This window comes from Schistocerca serialis, chromosome 3, assembly GCF_023864345.2.
Source record: "Schistocerca serialis cubense isolate TAMUIC-IGC-003099 chromosome 3, iqSchSeri2.2, whole genome shotgun sequence".
Classification (NCBI taxonomy): domain Eukaryota; kingdom Metazoa; phylum Arthropoda; class Insecta; order Orthoptera; family Acrididae; genus Schistocerca; species Schistocerca serialis.
In genome coordinates this window covers 894,488,444-894,504,904 of record NC_064640.1, presented here as the reverse complement: position 1 = coordinate 894,504,904, position 16,461 = coordinate 894,488,444, and the positions used below count along the sequence as shown (strand labels likewise).

The window sequence follows — 16,461 nt, the reverse complement described above, 5'->3', positions numbered from 1 at the left end:
CTGAAACCCAACTCACACTGATCTGTACCTCCGAGCCAATAGCTGCCACCATCCGGCACTGAAGAAAGGTGTACTCAAGACTCTGGTTCATCAGGCACAAATTCTTTCATAGCCAGTCCATCTGACAACAGAGAAAGAAGACCTGCAGTTTGTGTTCTCTGGAAGCAGAGATTCTTCCAGAGACATTCAGAAGGCACTGCGGCCTGCTTCTCTGCCAAAGGGGTCAGTAGAACTATAATAAAAAGCAAAGAAGATTGCTTTCTTTGCCATATGTTAGACCAAATATCTGCAGAAATCAGCAGAATTATTCTCAAATATAACACGAGCATTTTCTGTTCACCAACCAACATTAAGGCTTGGGGTGAGAGCATGTAATGGATGATCTGGGCTTACAGAAACCGGGCGCCGGCCGCGGTGGTCTCGCGGTTCTAGGCGCGCAGTCCGGAACCGCGCGACTGCTACGGTCGCAGGTTCGAATCCTGCCTCGGGCATGGATGTGTGTAATGTCCTTAGGTTAGTTAGGTTTAAGTAGTTCTAAGTTCTAGGGGACTGATGACCACAGCTGTTAAGTCCCATAGTGCTCAGAGCCATTTGAACCATTTTTAGAAACCGGGCCTTTACTACATATCGTGTCAATGTGGTACGTCATATATCAGTCAGACCACCAAGACTGTTGACATCAGGTGTAAAGAGCACCAATAACACACCAGACTCAAACAGACTTCCAAGTCAGCTATAGCAGAACACTGTTTGGAAGTAAATCACTCGATGATGTCAAGATTCTGACACAGACACCCAAACACTGGGATAGCATTATTAAAGAATCCATCGAAATAAAGGTCACACAAAATCTGACCAACCGTGACATGGGATATCAGCTTAGCTCCATCTGGACTCCAGCACTCGATCACCTAAAGAGGCAACAAAGACAACATCCGAACTCCGGGGGGAAATAACCCAGCACAACTAACACTGGGCGCACAGACAGAGGTATTTCAAACAGCAAATCAAGTACTTGAGAATGGTCATTTTGAGAAAGAACAGCAATTCGAACATGAGTCAGCACCCTGTACAACTTGGAGGCAGAATACAACATCAGGTGAAGAGATTATATGTCAATGAAAACAATTAGTTTTGGAAAATACAATGTAATGGGAAAATCCACTCACCAAGTGGAGGTAGGAGAACACACATATAAAAGGTATCACACATGCAAGGTTACGGAGCCAGGGGCCCCATCTTCTAGCAGAAGGGTTGAAGGGGAAGGAACAAGGATGAGGTAATTGAACTGGTGAGGTTTAGGAAAAGGGGCAGAATTCAGAAAAGGTACCCAGAACCCCAAGTCAGGGGAGACTTACCAGACAGAATGTGAAGGAACTGACAACAGCCAAAATGTATGTCCACAGTAGTCAGAACAGCTATGGCTAGAAAATAGTACAATTGTTGCTACTGACTGGCGGGTACCTCGGATAGAGCGCCTGGTGCAGAGCAGATCAATGATGGAGCGCGTAACACCCACAAACGCATAAATACTGGACCCGTTCAACAATAGATTCAGCCTCAGAGGATACCCAATGAAAATTTCACAAGTTATGCGATCGAAATATCGTGCAAGTATGATGTGAACTGGCGGCAGAAAACCCAATTTCCCAAGATGACAATGCCTTGCTGGGAAAGCCTGAAGACCTGCATTAAAAGTTCTTTATGTGAGACTAATACATTTGACCTGTTTAGCCTAAGAGCTTCATCATATAACTGAAATGATGAGACCACAATATCCACAAGTTGACCATCTAGTTTCCTATGTCAAGAAAATTTTCAGTAAAGCACCTGTTGGAGTTTCAATTTTCACAGAATTTGTTCCAAAATTAGCATTACCTCCTCAGGTTTCTGGTTGGAGACCATATCTTGCTCAAGAGCATTTCAACTCAAGTTATACAGAAAATAAACTGCAGTACATACGTAATTGCTTTTCAATGCTACCAGAAATCATAAAGGAATTGAAGGCTAGGAATAATTCATTGCAACAATCATTGCTCTAGAAAATTAGGTATTGCAGGCACTGTCCTTCAAAACATACAGAGTTGCAAAAATTAAAGCAGTGCAATACTTTTCTACAGTAACTAAGTACAAATAATCTAACTGTGAAGGACTGATGACAATATTTGTTAGTTGTACGATTTTTATCTGCATATCATTTATGCATATTTTACAAATTTCAGTGCAAATTGTGTCATTTGTTTTTGCAAACAAATCTGGGCTCTGTTAATCATTTTGAGGTCACTTGTTGAATCAGAAAAGATGAGAAACTTTTTCCTACAAACACATCTCTAAAGTCCCAGGACCTTAAAGGTCTTGTATAAATACTGATAACAATGAGCATGGAAAATGAGTGTCCCACGGAGGACTGTCTTGACATAACGGCATACACAAAAATAAAATTCCAATGTTTATCTACAGTATTATAAAATCAAGATACAAAAAACTACATTGGAAGTGGATTCTTCTAACAATGTTGTCAATTTAAACATGTGTGAGTCTCCAAATCAGGTCAGATGGGGATTAACTCCAGACTTGGCTTAGAACATGTACCCTTCTAAACTGCCTTGTACAAATCCCAAAATGGATTACTAAAACACACAGAAGAGGCAGTCAGGCCACCCTTAAATGTGCCAGTAGTAAGCAAAATTTCTTCACAGTGAATGGCAGCAACTGCCTTCTGGTGTAATGACCTAACAGTTCTTAAACCATTCAACCCTTATCCAGCACAGAATTTAAAATACAGCATGCACTATTCCACCCCTCTCCTTTGGCTTGTGGCAAACTTCTTTTAAAATATTCCAGTCTCTGAGTTATTGTGATTTCAATATTGCAAGTGTGGCAAGCAAATGTATTTGTCACTGTACATTAACTTCAGAAACACTGTGATATTTTTAACATTAGCTGCAACTACTTCAGAATCCTAATAAAGTTCTGAAACTCACATGTTGTTGCTGCAATCTACAAAAAGAGCAGAAAATCGAAAATGTGAACAATGGATAGGACTCAACAAATACATAATTAGTTATGTTATTACTATTCATATTTTAATTGACCTGTAATCGAGAAGCACTGTTGTAACAGCCATGTCTAATGCCACCATCACAGTTAGGGTGACGGTGGGCATGCTTGTGTGTGTTCATATGTGCCTGGTAATTATTTTATTTTATTAAGAGAGATGCTGCTTATGTTAAATCTTTGTACGTGAGCTGGTAATGAATTCTGAAGACAGTCTTCACTTGTAAAAAATATGCAGATATCGAGAAAGAAATCAGAATCTATTAAAAAGCCAAGGGACACATTTATCAAGAAGGAAAAAGTGCTTCAGCCAAATGTGTTTCAGATAATTCCAGGTAAACATAATTCATTTTATCTTTTCTTTTTGCCTGTAAAATTAATCTTCTTCATTTCTTAATAGGAAGGAAGGGTGAGGTGACAACCAGCAAACGAAACAGCTTTTTCCTAAGCTTTACAGTGTGGAGTCAAACATTAGATAAGACTATTATTTGACTGTTCTTACCCCACTTCATCATATCAAGCAATGACAACCTAGCGAAACAGTTCCCAAAAGAGAAATTAGTGATGAAAATATGAAGCATCTTCAATGGTCAGTTCTCTTTTTTTGTGTCCCCCATTTTATTTTGAAGTCCATTTGACTTGACTTAAGATGAAACACCAAGCAGACTGTCAATGATTCCCCCCCCCCCCCCCGCCACCCTCCACCACCACCACCACCACCCCATCTATCTCTCTCGCAATTATTATTATTATTGTAATTAGCCTGCAATATAAGTTACTTAGATGGTGAAAGAACATTTCAAGTATATTCAGGAAGAAACTTTAAAAGATATATTTTAGAACAGGACAGTATCTGAGGTTTTAAATTGTTTTCATAATTTCCTGAAGAAATATATTTTTGACATGGCCTGTTTCTGTATTAAGTTCTTCAACTGATCCCTAGTGCAACACAGATAAGACAACTGCTTAAGGGTGATAAGCTCACACAAAGCCCATAAATCAATCACGATGACTTGAAAAGCATTACAACAAAGAACAGCATTAATACGTTTGCTACTATGCACCACCTATAAATTGTACCCAGCATAAAAAAATATCCATTTTCAGTTTCAAATCAAAACAGGAACATAAATAATAAATAATGTTGATTAATTCCATTCAGAAATCTCTCTCTCTCTCTCTCTCTCTCTCTCTCTCTCTCTCTCTCTCTCTCTCTCTCGGTTTCCCACTCAACATGCTCCTTTGCTCATGGACATTAAATCAGCCTACTTTATTTTATTTTAATTTTTAATGAGAGTTCCATTGTTTGGCTGTATAGATTGTTTATTCTACTGTACAATCATGATTTTGGCCCCTGGCCATTTTCAAGTACCACGATTTTGGGCATGGCCAGACTTTTATAAACAAAGTCATCATCATTGAAATACCTTATATTTTTATATATAATGCATGTGTCACAGCATAAAAACAAGAACACAATGGTAAAATGTCTGGCAGGAATAAAACAAATGTGAGATATACACTGAATAACTGTGCTATAAAATGGTCACAAAAAACAGTTGTTAGATGTCCAGGCATCACCTGAAATTTTGATTCCAATTATATAGATAATATTATCATAACTGATGTGTGGCGCATATGCTGATGAAAAGAAATATTGCAACACCAAGGAGTTGAGCGACACAAACGAAAGTTGGAAGGTGTGTTTCTACATTTGAAAGGCAATGCCTATTCAAATTTCGTAGTAGTCACATAACAGTGGCGCTGACAGTGTCACTATGAGGATGCAGATTAGGTTTGCTTTAAATACACACTGTCACGGTAGTGAGCGTTAGTTACCTTCGCAATTGGATATGGCGAGTTGATGTCAGTCAAAAATGCCTTTAAGGCGATAAAGATGCCATTATCAACAACTCACCACGTTTGGACAAGGTTATGTAACAGGGCTACAAGAAGCTGGATATTCCTTGTTGCGATACTGTAGAAACGCCTTCTATTTCATAGCAGAATTTCTATAACTATCGTTATGTGTAAGAGGTGGTGGGTAGGAATTACTAACTCACATCTGTATATCTTTTTGTAGCACACACACACACACACACACACACACACACACACACACACACACACACACACACACACACACACAGAGAGAGAGAGAGAGAGAGAGAGAGAGAGAGAGAGAGAGAGAGAGTTAGAAATGTTCAGAATGTAACCATATATTACTTTGCGATGTGAATGTAAAATGTGATTCCACATCATTGTGATCTATCATGCAAAATGATTCATGGAGCATGTAATTAACTAACGAAGTATTACATACAGTAAGTCTGCTGTTAGTGGCAGAGTAAGCAAAATGGCATAAGGAAGAAAAGGTGTATGTCTACATTAGATTGTTTCCACCTACGATAAGCAAAGAGTTATCATCATTTATTAGTTTGTTTGTTGGTTTCTCTTTTTACAGCCTCACTCCCTCCTTTAGCTGTTGATGTCTCTGATCCTAATATTCTTTGATTAACAACAACAACAGCAGCAGCAGCAGCAACCACCACTCTAACACCACTTTTCATCAATTCCATCTTTAGAAAAACATGTAAAAGGCAGGTTACAACAATGAGAAATGTGTAAAAGAGACAAAGCTGACTGTGGAGATGAAAACTTTATGCTGTTTGCAATAGAGTGAGTGCTTAGGAGTAGAACTTTCTTTGATGATTTGCCCAGAGACTTAAAACAGATGAAATATTAGCAAGCCTCTGCTAATACAAGCTGGTCATGAGTGAATGCTGCTTGCTGACACTCTTGTACTGTTTACAAGAGAATGTGCCCTAAACAGATACTCATTTGTTCATATTCCCTTCCCTTCACTTCTGCATAAACCAAATTTTTCAGATAAACCGATTTCATTCCACCAACTACACGTCAAACTTTTGCCCCCTTTTGTCCCATTAACTGATCTTGTATATGGCGATGAATGGACACCTGTAGTACCTGTGGATTTATAATAAAATTTTAAAGAGCACAAATGTTTAAATCTGTGTGTCTAAACAAAGACAAAGCAAACCTCTACTTTATCTACTAGATAAAAGAAGAACCAAACACTGGAGTAAAACACGAATACAAATAAAAAGAGAAAAAGCAAATAAGAGTACAAAGCATATTCATTTTAGTGACTGCACTAATCACATTTACTCACCAGCAGAACCTTCCTTCACCAGCTGTCTTTGGAGACCTCTGTCCACATTTGATGCTGTGTGTCTTGTCAAATCTGCAATTTTAGTAATGTGTTAATTTAGATATGAAATTTTAAAATTCTAATGATGTTTAATTTATATACATTGTTTACTACAGGTAAATAAATTTCATGAACATGTTAAAAGAGAGAGTTGAGTCCTCAGTTATTCATTTTTTCCTCTTAATAACTACTTACACAGGTAACATGGAGAACTACATCCCAATTTACAATTTACACAGCCTGAAAAAAAAAATTAGTACACTCTTTTAGAAGTTTCCAATTGACTCAAGATTTACTGTTGCAACAGTGCAGGCAGTTCTGAGGTGTCAGGTATCAACCCATGCTGAAACACCCATATCAGTATGTTGTGTAGCCTCCATGGGTGACAATGCAGGTGCCACAAATGCTTGATTGGAGACAAGTCTGGAGATTGTGTTGGCCAGAGAAACTGCTGCATGTCTTGCAAAGCATGTTGAGTTTCAAGGGCAGTGTGTGGGTGGGCGAGCATTATTCTATTGGAACAACACATCACATTCCCGTTGCAAGAATAGCAAAAGAACAAGTCTAACAACATTCAGCAAGTACCAATAGCTGGTTAGTATGCCCCCTAGAAACACCAAAGGTGAACGACATTGCACCTTATTGTACCTCAGACCATAAGGCCTAGTGCATCTTGTGCGAATGCATTCTACGAGACAGTGCTCACCAGGTCTACATTGTATGTACAAACAACCACCACTCACTTGAAGGCAGGATGTGCTTTCATCACTGAAGTGCACTGTGCGCTACTCTACACTACTCTATCTTCCAAGTGATCCTCTGACAGCACTAGTCGAGCTGTGCACATCGATGCTGTGGTGTGAATGGAAGACATGCTAGAGGAGTGCATGCCCATAGTCCCACTGCTACTAACTGGTTCGCAACAGTTCATGTTGAGCTATCTGGACTCACATGCTGCCTTAAAATACGATGATCCTGGTGGGCGTATGTGCTGCATGGACGTCCAGAACATCATCACGAAGTGTGAAAATGTTCATGTGACCACAGATACCAGCATTGTCGCACAACTGAAGCAGTACGTCACAGTTGTGTGGTAATTCTCTGGGAGGACCACCCCGACATTCAGAAGGCCACAATTTGAGCCCTTTCAAACTCGCTCAATTGGATCTGTAGGAGGCAAGAGTGCACCTCCATGGCATAGTTTCCTGCTAGCTTCACACGTTTGCTCAACCCTGAGCCTTCTGGCTGTGAGCACTCCCTATTAAGGGATAGACACAGATGGCACTCTGGCTGCTATGCCATTACACTATCTGTTGTGGACGACGATGAAACCATTATCGGTACGTCTGCTATCCCGCAAGTGGCATATGCCATCATCAAATTGAAACCAACATTCTTCTTCCAGGTATACTAATATTATTATTTTTTTCTGGAAGCGTAGTTCCATCCTCTTCTTCCATATTAAACCATCTTGGTACCTGTGCATTTCAGGGAAATACAAAAATAGTTGTCACATTACTGATATACAAAACACAATGCTCTTTACATTAGACATGGTTACCTGTGCACTAGTGATGCATTTAGTGTTTCTTGGCAGCCTGGAGGAAAGAGTTTGTGACTTTTGTAAATTAATTTTCTAGTACAGCTATTTAAATGTATAGCACTTTTCCATGTTTGTGTCACCATCATAACTTTCTCTACAAGTTGATGTACAGTTCAGACCCTCTGAATATGGCAGACTCTTGTCAGATAGTTTCCTGTATCATCTCCTCCTCCAAGTGCAACCACAGTGAAATACAAGCCCTACTTACACTTCAAACTTAATTGGCTGATTTACGACAATTTCCATGATACTGATTATATATCCAAAATCATAGCCATTTAATATACTGTACAGGGTTTAGTACATAAGACCAGTATTTTAAGTACATGACTCATGCTGTTATGTATTCTGGTAGGGAAGGTCAACAATATTTATGTTGTTTCATAGTTGTGAGGCTGTTCCAACTCAGCAGCAATTTAGGGATGGAAAGTGAGGCAATACTGCAGGTTAAGAATCCCTTTAAGGTTATCTGGAGAAGCTCATGTTGGAGCGTGTAAGAATCAACACTGTATGGAAGAATAAGCTCAGTGAGGCAGCAGTGATACCACTGTCATTGGTAATGGCAAAAAAGTTGACATTAAGTAAAAGAGAATGGTCTTTGACAAGTGTAACATGATTCAGTCCAGAGAGGGAAAACTGCTGTAGCACTGATGCCTTTTGAAGAAAGGTTCATGACAATGTCACAGGTCTGTTTGAGTTCTGATGTGTGGGGAAGCTAGGTTCAGTGCGTTTGGTGGGCAGAGGTGGTCACCTGGGCACAGCATAATAGTCATGAGAAGCTGGCTGCAAAATTTTATCGAGGTAATGGTGAAGCAATGGTATCACACAATGAATATATGAGGCTGACAGGTTGTGACTGTGAGTCTGTGTGGCACAGGTTTCAATTTTCAAGTTGGGATGTAGCAATTAGGAATTCCACAGAAAAAATATTTAACTGTGGACAGGTAGCTTATGGACTCTTCAGTAAGGTTGGCTTAGTTTTGTGGGACTAAACTAATAAAGATTGTCTGACAGAATATGTATGGGTGGAGGTAGTTGTGAAAAGAAGGATAATAACTGAATCGCTGGGACCACAATTAACGTTGACCAGTACTGTGAGACTCTGAAAAAACTCAAACGGGCAATTCAGAACCAGAGAAGATGAATTTTGAGCCAGGGCATACACATTCACACTCACCCACACATCGCTCGGCAAACCGTTGCTCTCCTACAATAGTTTCAGTGGAATATAATCACCCACCCACCCACCCACCCACCCTATAGTCCTGACTTGGCACCCAGTGACTATCACCTATTCCCTAGGTTAAAAGAACATTTGGCTGGAAAGCAATTCAGCTCCTACGACAAGGTGAAAGAAGAGGTTCATAACTTTCTGAACAGCATGGTGGCGAGCTGGTATGACATGGGTATAAGAAAACTACCTCAGCGTCTACAAAAATGCATCGACAGAAATGGTGATTATGTCGAAAAATAGCTAAATGTTCAAGATATAAACTGATGTAAACCATTGTAGAAATAAACAGGTCTACGTACTTATAAAAAAAATGGATTGGTCTCATATTGCTATCTGCCATTTTCTACCGCACATCTATCAGTGACATTTTCTACCCACTCAGAAGCAACGGTGCCTTGGAAAGCACCCATGTCATCTATAAAATTAAGTGTTCTCTGTTTATGTGACCACAAAGCAACCATTCACTAGGAAGATGGGCCACAACCAAACAGTAGCTAAATACTCCCTAGATATCAGCTGAACAGCATGCTGTTCAATATCAAGTAATTTAATTTAATGGGTGCTACATTCTCTCTCTCTCTCTCTCTCTCTCTCTCTCTCTCTCTCCCCCTCCACATGCACAAAAATATTATCCACATCATTACTTGCTACAATGCGCCCAGTCCTGTTTCCATCTCATTCAACCTTCATGGCCACATCAAGACTTCACACTTTCCAGCTCATATTTCTTGACCCAAAATTAGCCAGCAACCTACTTGGCAGCAATATCTATTGAGAATATATTTAAAATCACAAGCACCAGTAGTTACAGGTACTCCAGTAAGCCTTATCAGTAAACCCCTTTATACTCTGAACAAGATATTCCCACTTTTGAGCTTAGCAAAGGTGGTGCATCTAGACACAAACTGCACAGTTGGTGATGGCCATAAATATAGCATTATGGTAGGTTCCGATCAGCAGCGGCAGTCTGTAGGGACAGTTTCTGTTCTAACTTATGCAGGGACAGTTTCTGTTACTAACTTATGCAGCACTTAAGCTGCTTTTAGTGCTGCATTTGTGAAATGCTGTTGCAAGATTAATTTTTGTCTAGGTATACCACTAGTTATATGTATTCCACATGCATACATAGAATTATCTTGTGACACTATGAAGGAGGTTCCAATTCGTGGAAAGTTTACCTCCATCAGCATGTACATTGTTTTGTTAACTGCTATGGACAATTTATTGTCTCTACACCACTACTCTATTTGAGCAAGGATTGTATTTGTCCTTGCCTCTTTGGTGATTTTATCCTCAACAGTAAATGTGAGGGGCAATTTGATGTAAATGACCCAAAAAGTGGGTCAAAAAACAACCCTAACATGCATTCCTTATTGGCGATTTTATAACTGCCATATCTGTCGGATGAACTACAGACAGGAAAACATTGTTTTATTTTATGGTCAAGTTCATTATTTCTGTCTTATTTCATGTTTTTCCACTGTTACATTGAAAATGAAAATATACTTATAAATTATACTTATTGACATCAAATTTGCATATTGAGAAAAAGAAAGATTCATGTTCAACCTATTAAATGTAATCAATTACAGAAGTAACTCTGCAACTGTACAGTGTTGAAAGGTTTAAAGGTTTTCAGACAACAACGTTGTTGTAACTTCAAAGTTCTCGTCCGAGACATTAGTCCACTAATACATCAAACTCCATGGCAGTATGAAAACAACCACTCCAATCTACATTTGAAAATGGAAGACAAACTGTCTTTCAGCACATGAACAGAAATTCAACAATGTCCCTAGTGATGTTAAAAAAGTAACTATATCTGTCTACCAATAATCTAATGTACAATGTCTACATTTCCTGATAACATAGGCAGTTGGTTTATGGCTAAAGTCTGCACAGATCTGTAGCTCTTCAAAATATTTACACTGCTGAAACCTGCCACTGAAAGTATACTTCACAAACTCTTTGCCATATCACCACTAATAGAGTTCATCGCTATCATCTCAGTGTTGGAAGAGGAACCTTGGACTGTGAACAGACATGCATGAATTTGTGGCTTTAAGGGGCTCCGGAACACCCTATACTTGCAATGTTAAAATAACGCTTATAAATTACATCTTTCCTCACAAAGTATTTGAGGTAGGAAGTTGAACTTTTTACAGATTATTTATTGGAATATGGGCTACAACTTAACACAGGGATTTTACAAAATTTTAGTTCAGTTATTAAAGATGATTTTTTTCAATTGTAATGAAAATTCACAACATTTTTTTGCAATTTTTTATTTATATATTCAAAAATATACAGTGTGTTAAATTATGCAGAAGGTACTGTGTAACATTTACTGAAAGTTTGAAACAAATATGTTTGGAAGATCCTTAGAAAACATGTAATTAGTATGAGAAAATAAAAGCTTTGGGAATCGAGCGACAAAGATTGGATTAACTTTTTAGTGCATTCCAGGTCCATAGGATGGATTATCTTCATCCTCTGCAAACTCCTCCTCCAGCTTCCTCTTGTTCCTCCTCCTGTTTACTCTTGCTTGTATTTCTAGGCTCTTTACAGCCCTGTCTGCAGCCCGAAGGCGTTCCTTGTCTAAAGCAAGCATCGCTCGTTGTTGTGTTCGTAGATTTTGCTACCATTTTCTTCAGTTGCAGTTACTGCAACACTGTTCCAAAAGGTGGTCGTGTATGAACACTTATCACATTTCAGTTGTATTTCACTAGCAAGTCCTACGTGCTTTATTATGGAGAGTTCCAGACCAACTCCACTACAATGAATACATCTGACACAGTTTGAAAAAATTCCTTTGAGAACTGACATATCAAATATTTCATTCACATCCGATTCGCCCATAAAACATTCATAGTTTTCACTCATTGAACCAAGCTTCTTCTGTGAAGTATTTTCTTTCCCACTTTGACTGCTATGGGCAGGTGTACTTGAGAGGTTAGGTTCACTCACTTGATTATCGTCTTTATTGTTTACAGTAATAACACATACCTTTGGCTTTCCAACATTTCTCCTTTTCTTAAAAGCCTTCAGAGGATTTCTAATAACTTTACTTTTACTCATTATTATACTTCAACAAAACAGAGACTCAAGAAACAGAATTAATTACGAATATTTTCGAGATAACGACAGAGTAAATAAACATGAAACAATCGACAATCACACCAGCGATATATATTGAACCATCACAGGTTAGCCACAACACATACTTTATCTCACATCACTAAAATGTACCTGATGAACACGGACGTTAATAATAACACCATTTGACAGCAGTTTAACAGCGCCACAGTGGGTCACGCCCATGTAGAACACATTTCAAAAAAAATTTAAAAATAGTTGTAGTCTTCAGAATTGAATAAATTATATATCTATTAAAAGGTAATAGTCTGCAGGTTCAGAAAACGCAAAAAAGTAAAAATTGAACTTTTCATGATTTTGAGCCTTTCTGGAGCCCCTTAACAGCTGCAGCCTAGTTTGAAGATGCAACACAGAGTTTTTTTCAGTGCTTCCTCCACCTGAGCCTGAAATATTTTTCATGTTTTCCATAAGCTTCCCATATCATCACTAAATCTTTATTTTCTAATAATAATGAAGCTATTATCCAATGCTTAACTTGGAATAGAGGTACTGTTATATCTGCTGATGTAACATTTCCTGATTTTTGCACGGCAAAACATAAAAAATGATGCGTTTTTGACAGACTTTCAATCTGGTGCATAAATTAAACAGCATATTGTCATAATGAGCAAGCATAAATACAAAAACCATCAAATATTGCACTATAGCTGCACAAACATGTAAACCAAAATGGCACCTGCAAGATCACATACTGCAAATGGCTGACAGAAGAAAACTGAGCATGTGACACGCTGATTTGCACGTTTGTAAAATGAAAGTACCGTATGTGGTGGTTTTCCTACTTATACTAGCATACTATGAAAATATGCAGGTTAATTGAGTGACTGCATCAGCACTGGAACTGTCAGATTTTTCGAAGCCCCTGAAACCGATGCAGGGACAAGTCCCATCTCTAGTTCATCTGTCTGCAGTTTGTTCTTCAACTTTGTATTTTAGGAGATGAGTTGTTTTGTAAGAAATGGTCACTCCAATTGTCTGTTACTTTGTTTTAATTCTAAACATCAAATACAGTCATGATAGATACTTTCGTATTAGTTAGAAAATTCTAATACAGCAAAATACAAAGGAATATTGTCTTAATTTTTATCCAATTCAATTTAAATATGGAAAGACTTGAAAATTTGTCACAATATCATGACAGAATTTTGTATTTTTATAGAAATAAAGTCAAGTCAAAAAGTTTTCAGTACAATTATTGATATTTTGATAGTTTGTGTAAGCAAATATGTTCTTTTAGATACCTAAAGGGCACTGTTGTCTGCCTGTAGATAGAGCTTTGTGATCTGCAGGGATAGGAAACTGTAACAACTCAGTTCTTGCAAACTGGTTTGGCACTCAATGCACATTTCTAAACACTTTTCCCTTCTTTGCAAGATTCTCATACCTGGTAGTTGCTGTGACATTCACTTATGTCTGATGATTCAATGTGAATAGCGTTAAGAGTACTGGTCCTAGTTCATGCATAGCCTTTGGCAAGTTTCTCCATGACCTTCAGAAGGAAATCTCATCTTCTTGTTTTGATATCTGTTACTGCTCTGTAGATTACCCAAGCATTGATGCCTGCTGAATCACTATAAAAAGTATTAACAGGGCACCACTTCTTCCACCATCTTTCAATACTTGCAGGCCATCATGTCAACAGCATCTACTCTTTACTTAGTTTCACTGTAACATGTCACTGTGTCACACTTTGACTTTGTGTCAGTTCCAATGTGTACAGCTGGATGCAAGGATCATATTTTCATTTTTGAAGGTTAGTATTGTGTAGCTCCTCCATAGCTTCCTTCATGCATTCAGGAACTTGCCTTTAATTTCATTTACTACACCAAGCAAGTTTTATCACTTTGTTTTAAGATGTCATGCTAGTGAAACTGAGGTGAAGTAGTGGTCACATTCCTTTCTTTATTTAGGTTTGGATCAAAAAGTTTCTTCATTTTAAATTCAATAAGATGTTCATCACCAGAACGAGTTTCATCATTACCAAATTATGGGAAAGCATTTAGCATATATTTGGAATCTTTATTGAGAGCCATCCAGTATTTTTGCTCATTCTTGTCAAGTTTTAAACCCACAAACCGAGTGAATCAAAATCTGTACCTGAACAAGAACAACTGATCATCACCACAAATATATGATGAATCCTACTATACAGCTGAGAGGAAGCAAAAACTGGCACTTTTTAGTCACTCCAACTGCGTTGGGCTCAAATCAGATCTGAGGAACCTCATGATTTCACCGAAGTGATTACGTGACATTACAGATTTGTAAAATAATATTACCTGATTCTCTGATCAGCCAGTTCCAATTCTATTCCTTTGGATTCAGTGGCACATGCAAGATAAGGACTGCATCAACTCTCCTAGTGGTAATGACCACTCATCATTTCTCAACATATTACATGCCTCTGTTTCTGTGCATTTTTGAATGTGTTTGAGAGTAAGTTCATGAATAAACGAAATCCAACCACAGAAGAGAAAATCACTAATAACAACTTTACATGTATGGAGGACAATCAGAATTCTCCTGAAGAACATTTACATGCTGCACTTACAGTTTCATATCCACATTGTAGCAGCAGACACAAATAAGGCTATCTACAATGTATGGTAATTGGCAGTGCTTAATTTATTTAGTGGGACAAAAATGGTCCATCAGCAGTTCTAATATTAACGATTTCTACATGAAAGTAGAAGTTTTGGTACAATTTGCTATGAAAATGAACCTAAAAATTGGAGAAAGGTTATCTTCATTTGAAGTCACATCTAGGACATGAGTTCTTTATGCAGAAAGTTGATGGTTATTTTAAAAATGATACACAAAACCACATCCTTGAGGTAATTCATAAAAAACTAACAAAAAATAAACTGAGACCAGTTACATCATTACACAATATCAGCTACCAATACCAGTAAATGAATGTCCCCAGATTTACATTGTTACACAAAACTGGGGGAAATGTCAAGATTCGCAACATTCTGTAACAACCACCGATTTCATGTTATGTCAAGGGGATTATTTTCTGAATTATTATTTATGTGAAACATTCAAGTCTCCAAATATAACATGTCCAAGTGTCTGGTGGTGATATCAGGCACAAAAACACTGAAGGACAACACAAACTGTCAAAGGTACCTACAATGTCTGTTATCATTGAATCATTAACTGTCTTAAAGAACTGTTGATTAGTCCAGTGAAGGAATGGGATAATCTGTGGTTTTACTTTATTCAACACTTCGGAGTGATCACTATAAGGAGATCTGTGCATTACCTAATGACACAAAATGTGGTAACATAGTCACCACAATGAACTCTCACATACGATATAGTACAGAACAGAATGAGCAACTGTTAACCTGGTTTGTAGGAATTTGTTTTTATTCTACGATGGAAATTTTACATTGTAAAGGGAAAACAACCCTACACTCATAACATTTTTGATCTAGATATTGCAAGATGATAGCAAAATTTAAAGGTGCAAGGTGTATTTGAGCCTTGTGTACTTGCACTGTATACAGTTCATCAGGTAACTTGAAGTATACAACTTACCAGCTGTCACTTTCCCTCTCTCTTTCAGCAAACTGCCTGATCCTCTAATTGCAGATGGGCGGAGATCTGCTGATCCTGTGGATTTGTAAAAAAATATTTAGAGCACTGTTGATACCAGACTATACAGGAAGGATTAGAACACAAACAAACATGTGTCTGAACCTAAATTGAAAATCTGAGACAAAAAAGAAAGTCATGTTGTTAAGATGTAATTTTAAATGATGAGCCTTATTTTACTTTCATTACTGTTGGAGGAACATAGAAGGACTTCAAAAAGTAAGTTATACATTATTATAATACACCAATTTTTATTGAATGCTGCACTACACTCCAAAGTGAAACACAGAACCATGACATTATTTCTCAATAATGTCACCAAGTTCCTGTAAACAATGGTCGGAATTTTGTATCAATCATTCAATTCCTTGACAATAGAAATCCACACCTTGGTCACAGAACCATTTGTGAACTGTTGTGTGAATGCCCTCCTCATTGGAAAAACCACCCAGGTTTTCTTTTAGCTTGCCAACAAGATGGAAATTGCAAGGTGCAACATCTGGACATCTCAATTAGCATCACTCTCATCTGCGCAGCCTTTGTCAATTGTCGGCACAATTTCATTACGGCCGGAGA

General features: G+C 38.0%; 1 protein-coding gene across 2 annotated transcripts in view; it reads right to left on the bottom strand.

Annotated features, from left to right (window-relative positions):
* Positions 1 to 16,461, bottom strand: part of LOC126471138 (delta(14)-sterol reductase LBR-like) — a 765,587-nt gene that overhangs the window by 75,148 nt on the left and 673,978 nt on the right. For both annotated transcript variants that reach the window (XM_050099231.1, XM_050099232.1), the window contains 2 exons: positions 15,829 to 15,903; positions 6,251 to 6,322 (listed from right to left, as the gene is read on the bottom strand). In XM_050099231.1, coding sequence (XP_049955188.1) covers positions 6,251 to 6,322; positions 15,829 to 15,903 — 147 coding nt within the window. The remainder of the gene's footprint in view (positions 1 to 6,250; positions 6,323 to 15,828; positions 15,904 to 16,461) is intronic.